At 39.8% G+C, this 20,439-nt stretch overlaps 2 protein-coding genes across 4 annotated transcripts; both read right to left on the reverse strand.

Annotated features, from left to right (window-relative positions):
• Nucleotides 1–52: 52 nt before the first annotated feature.
• Nucleotides 53–8,500, reverse strand: LOC102089618 (stromelysin-1). 3 transcript variants are annotated; one of them, XM_065046962.1, is made up of 11 exons: nucleotides 8,210–8,259; nucleotides 7,931–7,992; nucleotides 7,155–7,396; nucleotides 6,915–7,063; nucleotides 5,822–5,947; nucleotides 5,125–5,286; nucleotides 4,832–4,988; nucleotides 3,647–3,780; nucleotides 2,947–3,106; nucleotides 1,589–1,689; nucleotides 53–401 (listed from the first exon to the last, which is right to left on the reverse strand). In XM_065046962.1, exons 3-11 carry the CDS (start codon nucleotides 7,325–7,327, stop codon nucleotides 301–303), a joined length of 1,263 nt encoding a protein of 420 aa, XP_064903034.1. In that variant the 5' UTR covers nucleotides 7,328–7,396; nucleotides 7,931–7,992; nucleotides 8,210–8,259; the 3' UTR covers nucleotides 53–300. The 3 variants fall into 3 exon arrangements, with proteins under 3 accessions (XP_064903034.1, XP_064902971.1, XP_005501542.1); XM_065046899.1 differs by lacking the exon at nucleotides 7,931–7,992 and having other exon boundaries at nucleotides 3,647–3,716; nucleotides 4,831–4,988; nucleotides 8,210–8,500; XM_005501485.3 differs by lacking the exon at nucleotides 7,931–7,992 and having other exon boundaries at nucleotides 8,210–8,495.
• A 4,236-nt stretch (nucleotides 8,501–12,736) lies between these two features.
• Nucleotides 12,737–19,442, reverse strand: LOC102089434 (stromelysin-1). The gene is made up of 10 exons (XM_005501484.4): nucleotides 19,235–19,442; nucleotides 18,841–19,085; nucleotides 18,226–18,374; nucleotides 17,995–18,126; nucleotides 16,977–17,138; nucleotides 16,182–16,401; nucleotides 14,878–15,011; nucleotides 14,182–14,341; nucleotides 13,272–13,375; nucleotides 12,737–13,075 (listed from the first exon to the last, which is right to left on the reverse strand). Exons 1-10 carry the CDS (start codon nucleotides 19,337–19,339, stop codon nucleotides 12,975–12,977), a joined length of 1,512 nt encoding a protein of 503 aa, XP_005501541.1. The 5' UTR covers nucleotides 19,340–19,442; the 3' UTR covers nucleotides 12,737–12,974.
• Nucleotides 19,443–20,439: the final 997 nt, after the last annotated feature.

Genomic DNA, 20,439 nt, shown 5'->3' on the forward strand with positions numbered 1-20,439 from the left:
ATGAAGAGTGAAGATTGTGTTAAAAAAAACCAACCAACCAAACAAGACACAATTTTGGATCAAAAGTAAATACTGCATTCTTCTTTGGTAAACTAGCAGTCTTGATGTTAATTATGTACATACATACACAACAGTATGTTAAATATTATTCTGTTATGTACAGAAACACAGATTGTGCAGGGGCTGAGGTTTGCTGGCTAATGTTGACGTACCTATACATTCCATATATTTATAAAAGAAAACCTGTTTCTAGTGCAATAACACTACATTTTTTCCCACACCGTTACAGATTTAGTTTTCTTAACATGGAAACCAGAAGTTTGTCTTTAGGAGGCGTGTAACTCTCTTCTTATCAGGATCAAACTCAAATTGCTTTCTTCCACAGAAGAAATAAAAAAAGTCTAGGGAAAAAAAAATAAATTATTTTATTGCAGGTGTAAAAACTAATATTCTCTAACAACTTCTGGAAAGAGCTCAGAAAAACTCTGAATACACTTACACTGCAAACAACATCTTCTCCCAGGTGTAACCTCTACACAATGGTGCATAGCAGCATGGGGACACCTCCCATAGCAAACCAGCCATGCACAGACTTCATAATATACTTAATGAATCCCCTGATGCACTCCTTGCAAAAATGTTTTCCTGAGTGTTTCTGCAGTTTAAAATACTTGCTGTGAGGCAATGACCATGTTTAAGCCATAGAATCATAGAATGTCCTGAGATGGAAGGGACCCACAAGGGTCCTCGAGTCCAACTCCTGTCCCTGCGTAGTACAACATGACACATCAACTGTCCTCCATCCAGGAGGGCGTATTTCTGGCTGCCTGTGGGTAGGTGTTGCACAGCCTGGAGTGTGCACAGAGCATGGAAAGGTGCAAGCAGGTATGAGTTTGTTGGGGTGCCACCAGGTACCGGTGCAGGGAAGGAGAGATCCAGCCTGGGACAGTCATGTCCACATTGACCTCCGGGAGTGATGGCTGCAGTTAAGGGTCCCCAGGTCCACATATAAGACTCATTTTGGAGGAAGTTGCTAGATTTGCTAAGGAGCAACTAACATGCATGGGTTTTGGTAATTAGCAGATGAGGGACCAGGAGATAACTGGGAAGCTGTGCCATTTGCTACTATGGATGGAGCCTTACATTTATTCCAGCATCTCTCTCTCTAAGTAACATTCTCCTTCATGCAGGAGAAGTTAGTGCCAGTTATTATCCTCCAAGAAGTGCCTTTTTATGACAGAGGGCCAGGCTGGGATAGCTCACAGCAAGTAGACGTGCTGTTGGGATGTCACTCTCTTGAGTGGTGCTATTCATGGTGTGAGTTATGCATCAACATGAATACAGATATATCAGCCTGGCCCTTAAAGATGGCCTTTCCAGCTGAGATTTTCAGCGCATCACCTAAGGTATATTATCACTATTTTTCCAAGGTATAAAGTGAAGCATGGGAGCATTGCACTACTATTTCAAGGTCTTTGTCACTCTGAGGGCTATGGGCAACATTTAGAAATGCCTCTCTCTGTCCAAGCACTCTCAGCCCTATGACCCTGAGCATTTCATACAGATTTTGTTAAGAATAATTACTCACTTTCATGTTGAAAAACAGCATCGATCTTCCCCTTAATTCCAGGGAAAGCATTTCTTATCAGTATGGGCTTCCTATCCACAGACAGACTTCTTTTATCGTAACTGAGAAAAGCGATAAACAACCTGGTATTAATAAAAACTGCAAACAACTCATTATTAATTCACCTCACCTCATTACCTTCTACCTACCAACAGGTAATCGAGTCCTTTGAAGACTTTCAGTGTAATTTAGATAGAGTTGAGACAGATATGATGTGTCATAAATAATTATTACTCTATTAGCTGCACTGGAAGAATTTCTTGTCAAAGAATACCTAATATTTGAACCATCATCATCAGTTTGGTAAATATATTTTCTAAGAAATTGTACCTAAAGGAGAAGTAGATAATCTTATGTCAAACAACAGTTAGATTTGTAAGATTACAAAAAGATTCCATTCATGTCCGCTTTCTGTAAAAAGTGTTTATCAGGAAAAATCCTATTTTTTCTTAAGTTATAAGTTATTTTAAGTATTTTTACTAACGTTACTTATAGCAGGCTATTCCGATTTGAGTAAAGTGCAGTTTATCTATCAGTGCTGGTATAAAAAGGCTTTGGAAAGTATTTTCTTTCTGATACCTTGGCTCAGTAAGAAATTTAATGATCAGACAAAATGCTCAGCTGAAGTTTTTCAGGCTATGAGAGTTTGAACTGAAATGTGGAAGTCTGATCTCCTGCTTGACCTACAAATGTATGGCTGGATAGTTACTCCAGGATGATCTCTGTAGGTACAATGACTTGAGCATTGTGGTGGCAAGAAAGAGAAAAGTTGTGTTGTTCATTTGCAAAAGTTCAGGTCATCTATTGCTTCTGTTATAGGAGCACCTCCTTCAGTTCATAGAATTATATGCTCTGTAGCACAACTGGGTTGAAAAGGGGAAATAATAACCATGCACAGCAGATAATTCTTTGAAGCACATGGCATCTACCAGGAGCTTTATGAAACTACCTGCTGGTAACTGGAAAAAGGATGATGTACTCCTTACCCAGCAGAAATGTTTGGTATAAATAGTGAGGTTCTGACTGATTTCCTGAGCTGACTTGTGGAGCTGTAGAATGGCTTTTTCGTGAGGCAGTTAAATGAAAGGAAATAAATAGATAGATAGATAATAGATAAAAGAACTGTTAAATAATTGAATCAATTAAAAGGCAACCTAAAAACACTCTTTGATCTCCCTTTCAAACATTTTTCCATAGGTAGTTGTGAAACTGGAAGAGGCCATCAGAAGTGTGTGACTAACGCACCCTAAATCATGACAGGATATTGATCATATGATTGTATTTGCTTCTATTTATGAAAGCAGAACAAGAAATGTTACCTCCAAAATTTGTCCCCTATGAAGTAATATGTTTTCCCCTCATTTGCATTATAAACAGCAGCATCAATTTTGGTAACATCCTTTGAAAAACCCAGGGTGTAGATTTTTTTGGGGTGTCCAGGAAGTATGATATCTCCTCTCACAATCCAGAATTCATTCCCTATCAAGAAAAATTCATGCAAACATCAGAATCTCTTCTGGGTGTATCACAATCCTTTTCATGAAAGTTAATATTTTAATGGAAAAATGCAGATACAAAATAATGGTTATTTGAAAACATTCTACATACAAGTTCTAGACTCAAAAAAATTCCAAGAATATATCTTCTCACCACATTTTATGGAAACTGAAATTTCAGTCTTCCTTCATACTTACGTTAGTTTTCCACAAATTAGGAAGAAGCATGTGCTTTCATTTTTAAGCTCAATAGATAATTTTCCAGAAAAAAAAAAAAAAAGGGAAAATAATGACATTTATTTTGTCAGGGAAACTTTTCTATATTGATATTAAAAATAACATACGTGTTCCTTATCTTGGATAATATTTTTGTTATCTCTGTGATTGAAATTCATCAATTTATTGGACTAAATTAAAGCTCGTGGAATCCTACAGGAAGAGCTCAAGTTTTTTTTAAGCCAGAAACAAATTCTCAAGGCTACTTGGAAAGACAACACAGGAAAATAAAAAGGCAACAGTTTACCTTTAAAAATGACAGTTTCATCTTTTTCAGGAATTTCATATGCAGCATCAACACCAGGTGGCAGCCGTGGCCAGAATGAAGATATAAAATTTAAATCAGCTGTTTTTACTGCAGGATGCTTGCGCCAAAAATGCCTTACAGAAATACAGCACAGGTCTTAAATAAAATCAGACATTCACACACACTAATGCATGAAACCACATCATGGCAACCAGGGCAAGATTTTTCTGACTAAACCCAGCTGTGTACCCTGAGTTAGTCACCCTAAGCTTCCTGTAATGTCAGTGGAAAGAAAATTGTTCCCATGGTGGTATTCTTCTCATCTTGATGCAGACATCTAAATTAGGTCAGATGAACTTCTTTGTCAAAACAGGTACTGCTTTTGCCTACCCAGAAAGAGAGCCTAGAAAGACTTGGCTCACATGGCTGGTATGGGGTAAGATTTTGGGAATGAAACCCCACCCTGAGGTTACCAACACCAGCTTAGAGGAATGGTCGGTGTGCATGAGATCTTCTGAAAAATAACTGGCTTTGTGGACTCCAAACACTGAGGTCAAAACTCACTTTAAAGTTGATTTTGGGAGGATCTGAAGCAGTGGAATCACAGCCCTGCCACATGTAAAGGAGGGGAATAAGTTCTTTTACCCATTCTCCTGAAGTCTTTGGGCTGTCATGCCCCAGAGAGGAAAAATTTGTCTGTGTTTAGCACTGAATCAATTATCCTTTCCTTTTATTATTATACTAAATCAATACTGCAGGTGCTCTTCAAGCAGGTATTGTGACAGGACTGGTAACCCTGAAGTCTCTCAAAGCAAGGACAGCAAGGAAGATGCTGAGTGTCCCAGGGCTGGTGGTGCCTTTTCCCAAAGCTGAACTCTCCCAGATGCCAAACACCTGGGACTTGGTTACAGCCTAAAGTGAAAACAGCCCATGTTTTCAGAGGAGCCACCTTTCCCCATACTATTAATAGCATGACCTGTTTCAAAAGTGACCTTCCTCCTTACACCTGACTCTCTTCATTTCTTTACCAACCTCTTTGTTTTTGCCTCCCACCTCTTATCCTGATTCCCTGTTTCACCTTCATGCCTAAAATGTCTGTTATTCTGGGTAAAGTTATTTTTCCATGTTGTAGGGCATAATTTAAAAATTATATCCAGCTGTTTTGCTTTCAGAAAGTTGACCTACTTGTCTTTAAAGAACACTATTTCTCCCCGGAAAGTGGTGACAGCATCAAAAGTTAAATTGAGGCCACAGGTGTTTGTCAGTGCAGGATCTTTTGGCTCAGTTGTGTCTTCTATCTCAGCAGATTCCCTTTGGTCACTGTGGGTGTTAGAAGATGGTCCTAAAATAAACAGTTTATGGAAGAAATTAGAGTGAGAACTTATTCAGGTATATTCAGTACAAAAAAAAGTGTGTTGCTGAAAAGCATTCAAAAATCTTTGAAATTACAAGCATTAGTTGATTAATAACTGAATTACCGTAGAGGTGCTGAATGCCATTAATATCGTCCTGATGAAGAGGGAATACTGACGGGTCAGATTTCCTATAAACTGGGTACATCAGAGCATTAGGGTCTTTGGAATGGAAAAGTCCCAGTGAATGGCCAAACTCATGGGCAGCAACATAAAATAGGTTCGTATCTAAAAACAAAACACATAATAGGAGAGCTGTGTCTTTTCATTTGTCCTGAAAACGTGAAGGACATAAGGTAGATCAGAAGATTTCAGCACTGCTTGCCTGAGCATATAAAGCTGTTATGGGAAATCCAGATGAAGATGAAATTCTGGTCAGAAAGAAAAATAATAAAATAATTACAGTAGAGTACAGGGAAATAGCCTGCAGATCCTGCAGAAGTCAATGTGGGAGAAGGACCCTGAACTGTGATGTAACTGTGTGGGGAGAGACAGGTAGGTTAGAGGAGTGGGAAGAAGGGGGCTGCCAGGTCCCTCAGCTCCTTGCCAAATAAATCTTCATCCAGTCCACGGCCGAAGTTCAGCTGGGGCTTTAGCATTTTAAACCAGAGAGCTCAGAGGCTTTTTATAGCTATAGAAACAATGCTCTTTCCAATCAGCGCCATTTTTAAGCACTTCTTAAGGAAGAGGGGAGACAGACACTGCACCCTTTATTTTCTGTACAATCTGCTTCAGGAAGGGCTCAGAGAACTTAATTTCCTACCCTCTGTGCTTTTGGTCCAGGTTTCATCCTCATCGAAGTGAGCATCTCCACCAAAGTCCTTGCCAGGCGCGTAGGCATGAGCAACAGACCCTCCTGGGCCATCAAAGGGTATGAAGTCGTTGTGACCTGAGGAACAAGTCCAATACACAGCTGACTGGGGGTAATGGGGGTAAAAGAACTCAACCATGCACAGGAACCTCTGCTGATTTTATAAACTTTCAAGCTCTCCTTCTACACAGATTTGCTGAAAGCTCTATTTTTCACAGGGAAAACTTAGGAAAATTTGAAATGATGCATCAGGAGTGAAATACTGGTTTCCTCAAGAAATGGGTGGATATTTACATACTGCTGCCACACAGGAAGAAGAGGACATGGTCTAGGTTGAAATATACCACTTTATTGTTCATAAGGTAAAATTTTCATAAACTCTATGTCAGCAGCCATCAGGCAGTTACCTGAACCTGACTGGCAATTTAGGTGTTGATGATCCAGGAAAGACTGTAAGCCAGGAAAGGTTTTAAGGACACAGAGGTTACGTGCAGTACCTCTACTATCTGCATAGCTCAGAAGAGTGGGTATGTTTGAGTGGGAACAGATGAGCTGACTAGAACAGTGTATGTGTGCATGACTGTTAATGAAGGCTGCTGGTAAGTCTTCCCTGAGGGCAATGCCAAAAATATAAGCCTTGAGTCTGTCTAGATTTTATTTAGCTCACACAAAGCACATGACTAATCCCAGGAGTGTGACTAGAGCTACTCACTCAATAAGCACTGAGCATGGGTATATCCCACAAGCCCTGAGCCTCTTGTTCATGCACACATTGGGTGTCATATACTATGTATAGATCCAGTGAACAACAGACAGGTCATTACAGTTATTTTCTCTCTCCTTCTCTTCATCTGCCTCTATACCCTCACCCAAAGATCTTGAAAAATTAGAGCCATAGCACCTTGAGTGGGAGCTGTGTTTTTCTGTCTGCTTCTTCAGGCGGACACTGAACTCTCCACATGCTACTCATGAGAAGAGATCATTAGCATTTAAGGTCAACTGCAGTAACTTGGCTATGACTTGTAATGGTTACATAGAATTTTACCTCTGGCTGCAAAGGAGATCATTATGTCTGCATCACCTCTGTCCTTCTTGATGAATTTCAATGGTGTCACACTGCTCCAAACATTTAATGCTTTCTTGATCGCTGCATTGACATCTGCTGGGTGTAGGTCTGGTGTGTAGTTTAATATCCTTTGAAATATAAGGTAGAAAAAGAGTTGTGTTCTTACAAGTTACACTGTATAGTACACTGTCTTTACATTAAGAATTCCAGGATAACTACCTGTATGTCAGAACCTTTTTTGCCCATTTTGGCTCTCCTGCAAAGGTAGAGAACCCAGCTACATCAGGGAACCCACAGCGACGTTTATGTACCAGATCCAAAGTGCCAGAATCCAGCTTCCCTGTTACCTTCAGACCCAAGAATTCCTGCATTTCTTTTATTTTCTTGGTCATTGGACTATTATTTTTCCAAATGAAAGATTCCCCATCTTTCTTAAATCCATAGTAATTTTCCAGGTACTTCTAATTAAAGAAAAGAAAAACAAGCAAACAAACAAATAAACAGCATTTTAGGACAGTGAGTGGTGCTTATTTTGAAGACCATAAAAAAATTATGCTAATACCACCTCAGACATGTACCTTTACTACCTTTCTTTCTGCTTCTTGGACACATGGGTAAGAGAGTTTGTTAAAGCCTGGATGAATGTTTTTCTCTTAATGGCAGTTTTTTTCATTATATTATGACGAGAAATATTTTGCAGTTTACTCAGAATACATTCAGAGTTAACATTGGTCTAACAAATTGCTTATTTTCAGTAACATACTCTCCACTTACCTTGTGCTCTAAAGTTACTCACAGTCCTTTAAAGCACGCAATGAAGAAACTATTTGAAATATATGACTGAATACAAAATTTCAACATTAGTATCTAATTTTCCTAATTTTTTTTAGAGTAATTATTCAGACAAAATAATATCTTTATTTTATGAAGAGTTATGTCTCATTATACCAGAAATCACACAAATAACCACATTTCCATCTGACTACAAATCAAACCTGGACTGATTCATTTGTAGAATCAACAAATAAGTGTACACATCACTATTTTTAGTCGGTCTCTACAAAAGAAATGAAACAAGAATGAGTTAGGATTAAAGAAACCTTTGTCATCATGGTAAAGAATGCAACTCCCTCTATTTCGAGAAATACTCAATCTATTATTCATTCTACTGGAATTTGCAGAACTAGCTCCTCAGCTACTATATACTAGTTCCAGAGACTACAATGGATGCTCAAGTTGCTAAAATCTCCTCTCTGGAGGTCGACCTGCCTTACCTGGATAAGCTGTATGTCTTCTTTCTTCTGCCTTGCATCTGCAGGAAAAGCATAAGAAAGTGCTGCACATAATAACAGGAGAAATGGGAGGTTCTCCAGTCTCATGTTCACTTGTCTTTAGAAAAGTCGTCTTTGCACTCTGACACGCACTTGCTTCATCTTTATATAGTATATGTTTGCTTTATAAAGCTTTCCAGTCCCTGACTCACTAATTCTCACAATTTCTAGTTAGCAACAGAACATATGCAAAACAATGTTTTATCATAGTTAAAGATTAGTGCTGTCCTTCATCTGGTTCCACCCTTGTGCAGGTTTTGCAATATGGAAATATGAGTAATGAGGATATAATAGACCTGTAGTTCTTTTTTATAAGCTCATTAAGCTTTTAGTTATTCAAATGTAGTTTTATTCTCAAAAACCTTAGAGCATATCCCTTTAATGTTCTCCATTCAAAATTCCTATTGAATTCAAATGGGTTGTTGAAGTACTTAAAGGCAAAAATTTTCACAGAAGGTTGCAGGACTGTAGAATACAAGTAGAAAAAAGTTCTACTTTTTTTTTTTTTTTTTTGTAGTTGTCTGTACATATGTGTGTGTGTGTGGCAATAACTTGGAATAGCAGTTCCATGCATGGGAAGCTTTGGAACTGCAAAACTTCAGCTTCAACCTGTGTTTCTGCTTAACTCAGCACCTCCTTCCTCGTTTTGCTGCAAACCCTCAGACCTGGCTGGACAGACTTACCCTCAGAACTATCATATTACTCATGAAGATGAGTGTGTGACCTACTTCTGGCATTTATGCAACATTAATTCATCTTCAGCGTGGTAGTGCTAATTTACTAACAGGGCCCCTCTTGTCCCAGTCAGCCTGCACTCAGGTCACCCTTCTCTCCAGTGCTGGGTATCCAGGGACTCCTAGCAGCTTAGTTCTTCATTTTCTTCTTGCTTATGGCAGTGCTGTCTGTCCTTGTGAGTGGAGTCTTGCTTTGTACACAAAACCTGCCTGGGAAGATCCCAAATCCCAGGCACAGAGAACAGCATTAAACAAATACTTCTAGATTTTCTCCATAACCACAGCAACCACCTTGAAAATCAGGCCAGGAAGAGGAAATGCAGAAGATTCTTGTCTCAACATCTCCAAAGATTTCTGTATAATGCACTCATTCTCCTTCCCAAAAACCAACATGTAAGGACAGCTGCCGCTGGTAGCATTAAACCAGTCTGCCAACTGCAGAGTGAGAGCTTCTGACTGAACAGTCAGATGCCCAGGTCTGGAGCTCATTGCTTTAACATAGCATGTAGAAGTGCCCAGTACTTGTGACTGAAGTGCCAGGACAATCACAGAATCATTTTGGTTGGAAGAAACCCTCAGGATCACAGAGTCCAACCCTAATTCTAGCACTAAACCATGTCCCTAAGAACCTCGTCTAAGCATCTTTGAAACATCTGCAGGGATGGTGACTCCACCACTTCCCTGGGCAGCCTGTTCCAATGCTTCACAACCCTTTATGTGAAGATTTTTTTCCTAATATCCAATCTAAACCTCCCCTGGTGCAACTTGAGACCATTTCCTCTTGTCCTATCACTTGCTACTTGGGACAAGAGGCCAACACCCTCCATGCTACAACCTCCTTTCAGGTAGTTGTAGACAGTGATGTCTTCCCTCAGCCTCCTTTTCTCCAGGCTGAACATCTCCAGTCCCCTCAACTGCTCGTGACCCGCCACCAGCTGGGTTCGGCTCTGTTCACCACAACCCTTTGGGCCTGACCATCTAGTCAGTTCTTTATCCATCGAATATTACACCCATCCAGGCCATGAGCTGCAAGCTTCTCCAGGAAAATGCTGTGGGATATTGTATCAAAGCAGATGTTCCTAAGATTCTTTCTGCTTGTCCTTCTCCTGACATTTTTGTGTTAGCATACACTGTTACAAGCTTGCACAGCTAATACACTCTAAGGGTTCTATTAAACTTTCAGTGAAGTCAGTAAGCCATTTTTGCCTGAGTATTCATATGTAAGAGATTGGGTCTGGGACAGCAGTTGTACAGTCAAGAATTTCATATTTAACTGTTTACTTTTTGTGTGTTTCTTTTTGAATGCCTGGTCTCAGACTCCAAGGAAAATTCATATTCATAAAGGATGAGTACTTGAAATTAAGTTTATGGACAAATTTCCCCTGCTGCTATCCAAAAAACCTTTAATTCCAGTAATTATTTATGAGTTATAACCAAATAGTGGTTGCCCAGTAAGTGTAGACGGGCAGCTCCAGCACTCCTGTTTCCAAACCCATCTGAATTACGCATTATTGTACCATTTGCCAGGAATTTCATTGCTTTACCCGAAACGAAATTAATGTTCTTTTGTTAATAAAGTTTATGATATTAACAAAGCAGAAATATAGATGGAAAATCCCTGCTTAACACATTTCACCGGTACCCTTCTCCAGGTGAAATCTATGTCATGTTGTCTTCCATTTATGGTCCAAGTTAGACCAAAACACAGGACACTTTCTAAATTCTCCTTCGCAGCAAAGTAAATATCATTCATTTTTCAGATACTAGTAGTTTAAGCTAATTAATACCTGGTGGTGGTGGTAGTATTTTAATTTAGCTGTCTCCCAGAGGTTATAATGATAAAACAGTACCAGCTTCAGGTAAGAGAAATAAGTCAATATAATGGCCAAAGTGAGTCATCATAAACATTGTCAATGTTTTCCTTCACCATTGCTGAAATGTTCCTTTTGGTTCCTTCTTAACCACTTTCAAGTTTGAACAAACAACCAGAGCCTAAAGGCCTGATTTCTGAAAGCAGCCTTCACATACAAGCAAGTATGTAGTTAGGATATCAAAGTGTGTAGGCACTTATTAAAATCAAAAGGGGTTAACTCCATTATTTATACACAAGCAATACTCATAAGTGCCCTGCCTAACCCTAGAGGCATCTAAAGTCCTTGGACTGAAGTTTCTTCTGAAGTGGCTGTGTACACAGCACAAGCTATTGAGAAAGATACTGGGAGATGTTTGGGCAACATCAGTGCTCCAGTGTCTCTGCCCTGCCTGGAATGCGGCCAGGTGAGCTCATGTACTTGTCAGTCCATAGTGCACCTTTGTAGCAATGCTGATCTGTTCAGGTTCTACTTGACTTTAAGCCCTGTTGAGATTCATGGCTTAATTTCTCACCTGGGTTGGTTTTAGGTCTTGCTTTAGCAGTCAGTGCTCAGTGCATACCTAGAATGGCAGAAAGCATGCATGAGGAGCAGAACAGGGCAGATAAGAGGTTTTCCAAGATCAGGCATGGCAGTATCTCGGCTACCTGTCCTTGGTCTTGTCTGCTAGCACGGGGGGACAGAGGATCTGTGGGTACACTGGGAGACACATGGCTTCCTCTGGCCCTGACAGATGCTGTGACAGATGTTAGTAGGTGTTTCGACCAGGTGTCTGAAGCATCTGCCCTGTGCAGGAGACCAGGAGTGAATTTCACTTCTGCCTAATGAGGTTTGAGCTGTGGTAACTGGAAGACTGTCCTCATCAACCATTCCCATTTCCTCTTGCTGTCTTTGCCAATTCTACTAGAGAAAGACAAACAGCAAGGAGGAGTTGACTCCCTTGTACAAAATCACATCATCAGAGCAGTGTTGTGATAGAAGGGATCAAATCCCTACAAGGAGAGGACAGACTTCAGCCAAGCTTTCTTAGAGCCCCAGGGGTGTTTCAGTCACTGAGCCTTGTGAGGGGGAACTCAAACAAGGTGGACAGAGAAAGCACATGTGCTTTTATATGTCTCACTACTCTTCCTCCAGAGGATTTGTTTCTGGTAGTTACATGAAAAACCTGTTTGTTTTTTTTCTTATCAATTTGGCTTGTTTTCTCTGGGATGTGGCTCATCAGTTGTTTCTTGTCCAGTATTGTGAGTTGGACCATCAGTTCTGACTCCATTCTAATGGCACATGGTCACAGCTCAGCAGGGGTAATCCCCTGACTTCCTGGGACCCTATGAGCATATCTCCATCACTTTCCATCCTGCTTACATTCTGCCTCCCTCCCTAAATGAGATACCCATCCTTCTCTCTGGTCACTCATGTCCTGCTCTACCAAAGACTCTTCCCATGAAAACCACCCACAGTTACACTGGAGCATGGGTTCTCTTAGCCCATTGCCATGGTCTCCAGCAGGCACCATCACAATCCCTGCCCTGACCCCTCTGTGCCCATGCCATGGGGTCATGGCAGGTGAAGCCACCACCATCTGTTTCTCCATAGCCCTTCCCACATGGCAGTCTAGGATGTCCTCCTACCTCTTCCCCTTCCCCCACATTGTTCCTGAACGTCTTTATTTCCCTTTTCTGTCCCTCGGGTCATTTCCTATTGCCTGTCAAAACCGCACACCTACTTCTGCTTTTCTTTAACTTCCCTCCTAGGGACACTGAGTCCTGCTAAAAATGATGGTGGGGTCCTGATGCTGTTCAGTCTTGTGTGTGGTTGTATCAGATGCCTTGTCTCCAGCGGACTGAACCAGAACATAAGAACGTGACTATACTCGAGAAAAATATTTTATTACTCAAAACCAACTTGATTAAAAATATTTGGAAAATGAAATAAATTAAAACTGTACATTAAGTTTTACATTTCTAAAGTTTTAAATTAGAATTATCAAAGGCCATCATTTCAGACTACGATGCACAGTAACAGCTGAATGATACTCTTTAAAGTCAAGAAACATGATAAAACATTTCTGGTACAAAGACAGCCCTACCTCATAAATTAATATTTCTAGCAATTAAACCAGCTGTTGCTCTTCATTATACGGATGAGTTTCTTGTTCTTCATGTCAACCTCATACTGCTTTGATCCATGGAAAAAGTAGAAATGTCCTAGAATTGGAAGAATACAATACTGGCAAATTAATATTTCCTTTTTGCATACCTATTGCTATACACTTGCTATTTTCTCAAGTGATTTAAAAAAAATCATAACAAACATTTCAAATGTGTATGTATTTGAAACACATAGTTTTTGGTCTTTACTTGCTGGTCTTTTTTGGTATAAATTACATTTTAATATATTTACCATTTTTCTGAAGGGCAGCATCAACTGTGTGGCCAATTCCTTGGAAGTCAGTTGCTATTTTTCTTGGATATCCCCTTTCCATTGACTGGGTATTTTCATTGAAACTAAATAAAGAAATTGCATGAAAATAAGAAATAAGCATGTGATGTTTAATGTTGAAAAAAGGGAATTTTTAATAAATAAGTTTACTCTTAGCTGAAAATCCAGTAACTGTGAGCATCCGCGATCCCATGGAACTGTATAAATCCTGACTGTGTCAATATTTACATCTTTAGTGGCCTATGCAAGGCTGTTTTCAGAACATCAGACTAAATAATTCACTTCCATTCTGAGACTGATAATAAGGCTGGATTTGACTTATACCGGGGAATAAACTTAAATAATTATCCAAGCTGAATATTTTACTTTTACAGCATGCAAACTATAAAGTGACCCCATGAGTGGAATGTAAACTTCTGGTGTAATAATCTTTCAAGATAATATTACAGATTAATTGTTACAGCTAACATTACTGTTTAACTGAAAAGTGAATATTTTATCTCCTTCCATAATGTTCTTGATAGATTTTCATTTATGAATGTCAGAGAGCACTTCTGCCCCTTAATAGCTACAGAATGAATATATGACATGATGACAAAGCCTACTGATATTATATTTTTAAACTAAGTTCATGTAATTCTGCTTCACAACATATTAACAGAGTTCATTTGTCTGTTAGTCACAGACTGGTAAAAGGACGTTGTCTCATCTCGGGTGTTACAGACTATGTTCTATGAAAATACATGACCATTCTACTGGCTGAGAAGGCTGATAACAAGAGGCCATGAATTTACTGTACAAACACTAATATAACTTGAGATTTTACAAGCTATTTTGATTTTCTGCTGTACAGAAGAGGAATGAGCCTTACCTCCAGTACTTGTTGCCTACAAAAAGATAGGTTTTCTTGGTATTTTGATCATGAACAGCTGCATCAATTTTCCTGACAGTGGTGGGGAAGCCCAGGTTCTGAATAGGCTTGGGGAAGCCTGGCTCTATCCTGTAACCAGTGACAGCCCAGTACTTGTCATCTGCAGGAAAACGAGAAAAAGTTAGTAGGGGTTCTTGGGGCTGCTGAACTCCTTTTCATCAGACTCCCAGGGCCTTCTATGTAGAAAATGCCACCAAACAGCACAGGTATCCAGCTGAGAACATGACCCTCTTAGGACACACATAAGTTTGAGTATTTCAGAGCTGTTGGGTTTTCTACTTTTTATAGTAATTAGAGTATTATGCACTCAATAGTCAAAACTCAAGATGTTCTCTATGTCTGTTTGGCACATTTAAAAATATATTTAAACAACAATGTAGGCAAGCAATATTGTCTCAGCTATGGTGTCTCCCACTGACAAAAGAAGAGTAATATCATATTGTACTGGGCTGTTGTGAAGCAGCATTTGTTAATGACAGTAACAAAATTTTCAAAATGAAAATGGATTTAAATATTAAGAAAATCCTACATTAGTATTAGTATAATATTACTTCCATTATTACTACATAACTTTAGCCTCATTATTATAACTTTATTTATTCATAAAAAGGACTGATGGAAATGTAAGAGAAATACCTTTAAAAAATATCACTCGGTCCTTCTTGTCAACCTCATAAGCAGCATCAAAGCCAGCTGGCAGCGACGGCCAGAACGAGGAGATGGTGTCGTGCTCAATGCCTGAGAAATATGGACTTTTGCGCCAGACATAGCTGATAGAAACAAAAACAGCAGTGTTTCATTGTCTGTATTTCACTAGGAGATCAGTAGTCCAGAAATGTACTTTAAATCCTACTGTCTGGGTGCTGGAGCCAGTCCCTCCTATGAGGCAGAGACATCACCCCTTATGGGATGCAGTGCTTCACTTTGCCCTGCTCTCTCATAGACATTTGCCCTTAACTACTGGTTGTTCTGAAGTCACAGAGCAGTTGGGGTTGGAAGGGACCTCTGGAAGGGATCTTGTCCAACTCCCCAACTCAGGCAGCTGCACCTGTAGCTGGTGGCCCTGTAGACTTCTCCACTGACACCCTGCTGGCTTGCCCAACACAACACATAGTGTCTGTGGTAATGCTGACAGTTGAAGCTTTGTCTTCACTATGTCCTGTGCAGGTAGGCACAGCTGCATTCTTAATTTCAATTTGTTTACAAGTGCTGATTAAACATTCTTGGGAAGCATGTTAAAACCCAGTTTAATGAGGAACTGTTCCTTCCTCCCCTTCCCTAAAAACTATTAAATTTTTAAGTTACAGTCCTTCGTCTTTGTGTTCTAGAAGCAAAATCAGACTCACATCATCAAAGGAAGCTTGTTCAATCAAAATGCAATTGCCAACCCAAGAAGTCAGTGACACCCTGGCCTTGACATGCTCTTCTCCCTTGCTGGGGTGGATGTGCCCAGCCAACAACCCTCTAGAGTGCTTAGTGTCAGATCGTGCCCAAAAAGTGGACAGCTCTAACAGCAGGGGCTTCCTACAAACAGTATCAGGCACCAGTCCATTGTGGACTTCTAGGTCAAAGTGCCATTAAAAGTCACCAGTGACATTTTCCACAGATCCCTGACCCACACGTGGGATGGTGTGGTGAGGATGGTGCTGCATGTGAAGCAGCTGGGGGCTAAGAAGTGGTACTGGGATTATTCAGCCTTGTAAAATTTTGACAGATATGGATGATGATGGATGATGGCTTAAAACATTTTACTCACCTGTTAGTAAACCGCGTTACTCACCCAGCCCTCCTGGGCTAGTAAAATCTTGCAAAGTTGCGTTAATACTTTCAGAAAAAAATATCTTCTTTTGTAACCAATGGAAGATGGATTCCTTGAACTGAACTTTATGCTTTGCCTTTTGAATCTCACAAAAGGTGTTGCTAGAAATGAAGACACTTACCTGCCTTTGAAGAACAGTATTTCCCCACGGAGAGTGGTGATAGCATCAAAAGTCAAATGTGGGTCACAGTCCTCTGGTCTGGTGGGGGTTTTGGAGGGTGTTGTTTCTGTTGGTTCTTCCCTGGGTGACATTTCAGTTGGTGCTTCTGCAGATGTAATTTCTGTTGGTTCTTGTGGGGGAAAAGCTTTTGTTGGAAGCGCAGGAAATTGCCTGGGGGGTCCTTTGGGAAACAGATGAGTGTGGAATTGGAAGATGAATTAGTGTTTCATGTTACAGAGCTTCAGGATGTACCATATGCGCATGTTTTAAGATTAAAACTCGGCTAGTAAATTAGTGCCAAGGAAAGTTTCTGGGCAATTTGATTGGTTTATTTGGCTGCTGATGGTTAAAATAGTCTCTGGTATTATTCTCCCTGGTCAAGCTGTTGGTCTCTCTAACTGTATCTGCTCAGGAGTTCATGTAGAGCAAACATCATTTCCCAAGGGCAGTTGTGCATGTAACCACTTTTTGTGGAAAATAAGAAAGCTGATACCACGGACATGGACTGTTCTTCTGGTATCATCGGAGAAAGGCTTTTGGACCTTTTGACTTACTGGCATGGATACAGCCCACAGATTCCATTTTGAAGATGTAAACTTTTAGCCACAAAGTAACCAAGAGATTTGCTGAAAAATTATATCAGGAAATTAAACCTCAGTATCCTTCATGCCATAGAAAGTTCAGAACATTTTAGCTATTAGGTAAAATTCATTACAAGTAGTTCTCCATCATCCACCAAAAAACGATGCTTCTTACCATAGAGGGCCTGAATGCCATCGATATCATCCTGAGGAAGCCTGTAGTCCCTTGTATCCTTGGGCATATATATAGGATACATCAAAGCACCGAAGACATTGGAATGACCAAGACCTAGTGAGTGGCCCAGCTCATGAGCAGCAACAAGAAATAAATTGTATCCTAAAAAAGAAAATACGGTTTAAAGAACAAACACTAAATAAATTTTTTTTTGCATGACAGTGGGATAAAGGTGGCATCTTCTCATGTACGATTTACCTATTTTTCACGGTCTTAATAAAACAGCAAAATGTAATTAAAAATCTCAAATAAGGGGTTCTCTGGCATCCTGGAGAGGAAATGAGTTTCAAATTATAAACATTTGTTTCTCACAGGGAAACCAGTCTGGGGGCAGTTTTTGCTCACGTTGTGGAAATTTTCCGGCCAACAAAGGACCGAAAATTCTTTAATGTTAATAATGACTGAAAACTGGTTGAGAACATTCTAGTCATCTGGTCAGATTTTGTGAATCATAAATGACATGGAATTCACCTGGTAACTACTTCACAAAGACCAGTAACATATAATATCATCTCTGGACATTGCTGGAAACCAGAAATGTTTAATTATATTTACCAACAAACTCAATATATATATTTTATTATTATTCACAGAAGTTAAAGATTTGTATCATTTTAAATGAGAGAAAAATAAAAAGGATGAGGGCTTGATATTGCAACTCGATACTACATTACCTGAGGGTGAAAAATCCCCCACCTTGCAATGTCATGATTAACCAGTATTGCTGTTTCATGCTAACCTCATTTCCTTCACTGGAGGTGAAATTAGCATTATCTTCAGTGAACTGTCATTACTACAACCCAGGTCAAAATACGCAGAATAATTTTACTAAATTACACTGACATTTTACATCTCAGTAAATACCAGAAATACAGCCATGGGATCTGTGACTTTACAGTGTCTTCAAGACAAAGATGTCTAATAAAAAAAAGGCAACTCAATGCTTAACGTTACCTACCACTATAGGTAGTAAATTTGGTCCAGTTTTCATCTTCATCAAAGTGGGCATCTCCCCCTATCCCATTGCCGGGGGGGTAAGCATGAGCCAGAGTTCCTCCCGGACCATCAAAGGAATAGAAGTCACCGTGAACTAAAAAAAAACCAAACAGGGAAAAAAGTGGTGCTTTTCATCATCTGTGTAAGAAAAGTGACAAATATCTATCATTCTCGGGCAAGGGAGTCCCCTTACATCCGGCTGCAAAGGAGATCATAATATCTGCTTGACCACTGTAGAGCCTGGTGAATCTCAAAGGGGTGACACTGCTCCAGAGCTGGAAGGCTCTTGCAATTGCTTCATCTACATCAGCTTGTAACATGTCTGGAGTGTAGTTCAAAATCCTGGGAAACAAGGAGAAAGGAATTAAAAACAACCAGATCACATGTGGCTGGGGCACACAGTATCAAGGTCAAATATTTTAATAATTGCTTATTATTTATGTGCCTCAAGTTGTGTATTTTCAAGTTATTTGCTTATATAATGGAGGAAGTTTTCACAGTTTTCTTTCACATTTTTCAGAAATCCTGACATTTATACTCTCAGTTGTATCCCTTCACTGAGTATATTATCCAGTAGGTTGTTAACTAACTAATGTAAACTTCTATTTTTTTTTTTTTAGCACTGTTTGGAAGCCTAAAGCAAAGGCTATGAATACTCCTCCCATTCATGGCCTTTTCATCCCGAATGGGTCTTTTATATGGATAAATAAAGGAAGAAATAGCAAAGAACCTGTTGATATTACATCTGCCTAACTTTCACTAGGATTTCTCAGTGCTGTATGGAGAAACATGTTTTAACATGTGTTACCTGTATGTCACATCTTCTTTCGTCCACTTAGGGCTCTGTGGAAAGGTGCTATATGAACGGACATCTGGTATTCCGCACCTAGGCTGCTTCATCATGTCCAGCGTTTTATGATTCAACTCGCCAGTCACCTCTAGCCCAAAGAATGACTGCATTTCTCGGATTTTGTCAGCCATGTGATTGAGGTTCCTTGATTTAAAGAGAGAATCTTTCTCTTCTTTAAAATCATAAAAATTTTCCAAGTATTTCTGATGGGGAAGAAAAAGCAACAGCTTAGAACACAAACATTTCTTTTCAAATGGAGAGAGCTGTTAATAAAATACTGTACATCACTAATACATCACTACATTCATTTTCTCAATAAATTCTTTCTTAAGTTATTGTCTGTAGTCCTTACCTTAGCAAATTGCATATCTTCTTTTCCCTTTTCTGGAGCCACAGGGAAAGCACAAGAACATGCCACATATAGTAACCCAAGGAAAGGAAGGATCTTTGTCTTCATCTTTACCCCGCTGTCCTATCAGCCCTTGTTAGAAAACTTCTCAATCTCTTCTTCTGTCCAAGGCTCACCAGTGTTTCTCTATTTATATCAGTTTTGTGCTTGCTAAAGTCAATAACTGCATGACTCAGTTTAAAACATCCTCTGATTTGCCACAGAAACACAGAAAACAAATTTGGTTTTAGAAGCAAGCTAACACATGACAGTTTACCTTGCTCAAAACCCCCTGATTTCGCAATCTTATTATTGGACAGCACTTTTTTTTTCTTCATTCCTAAACTGGACGAGTAATATAAACTTACAATTATCTTAATCTATAATCAGTCACTGGATAAAAATCACCTCCTTTTTCAGAGATGCTAAAGGGATCTGGCTCTTTGTGAGGGACAACAATCTGTAATTTCTTGTAGCAAGTGGTAAGAGACCTCCAGAAACTGCCCCTCCGTTTTCTCAGTGTGGCACCCATGCAGGACCTCAGCGTGTCAGGGATGATTCTCTTCCTTTAGCCCATCTTGTCTCTGATTATTTTATTGACATAGCTGGTTATGCAAATTACTCATCTCTTCTCTTGAACCTGATATCCCAGCCTGGTTGCAGGACCATCACCTGTTCTGCTACCTGGCCTGTGTAATCACAGATTTATGGCTGCATTATCTTGTTCTACCATTTAGCCCCAGGCAACTCCCACGCCACAACGTAAAGGTCTCAGTAGAACATCCCAGTTCATTGATCTTGGTCTGCATCACCTATCAGCCAATGGCATTTTCATAACTAACAAAGAAATGGCATAAATTGCCCTAAAGAACTGCAGGCACCTTGGGGATGCGGTGGTCTTCAGAGGAACTTTTTAATAGGTCTCCAAAGTCAGGTGAAAGATGACGAGGATTTGAGCTGTGGTTTCCAAGTTCCCCATTTTGCCAGAGGCCCTACTTTTGGTTCCCATGCCTTTTTCTGAACCTGGTTCATTGCACTTTATGCAGAGGTTGCAGAACCACTGTCACTCAGTTCCCTCTTTCTTGCCTGTCATTTCTGAGACACCCATCTTTTGAAGCAGAATTCTCTTGTGTTGACTTAGTGCCCAGTTGCAAGTTCAAAAGGAGAAA

This window comes from Columba livia, chromosome 1, assembly GCF_036013475.1.
Source record: "Columba livia isolate bColLiv1 breed racing homer chromosome 1, bColLiv1.pat.W.v2, whole genome shotgun sequence".
NCBI classification, from domain to species: domain Eukaryota; kingdom Metazoa; phylum Chordata; class Aves; order Columbiformes; family Columbidae; genus Columba; species Columba livia.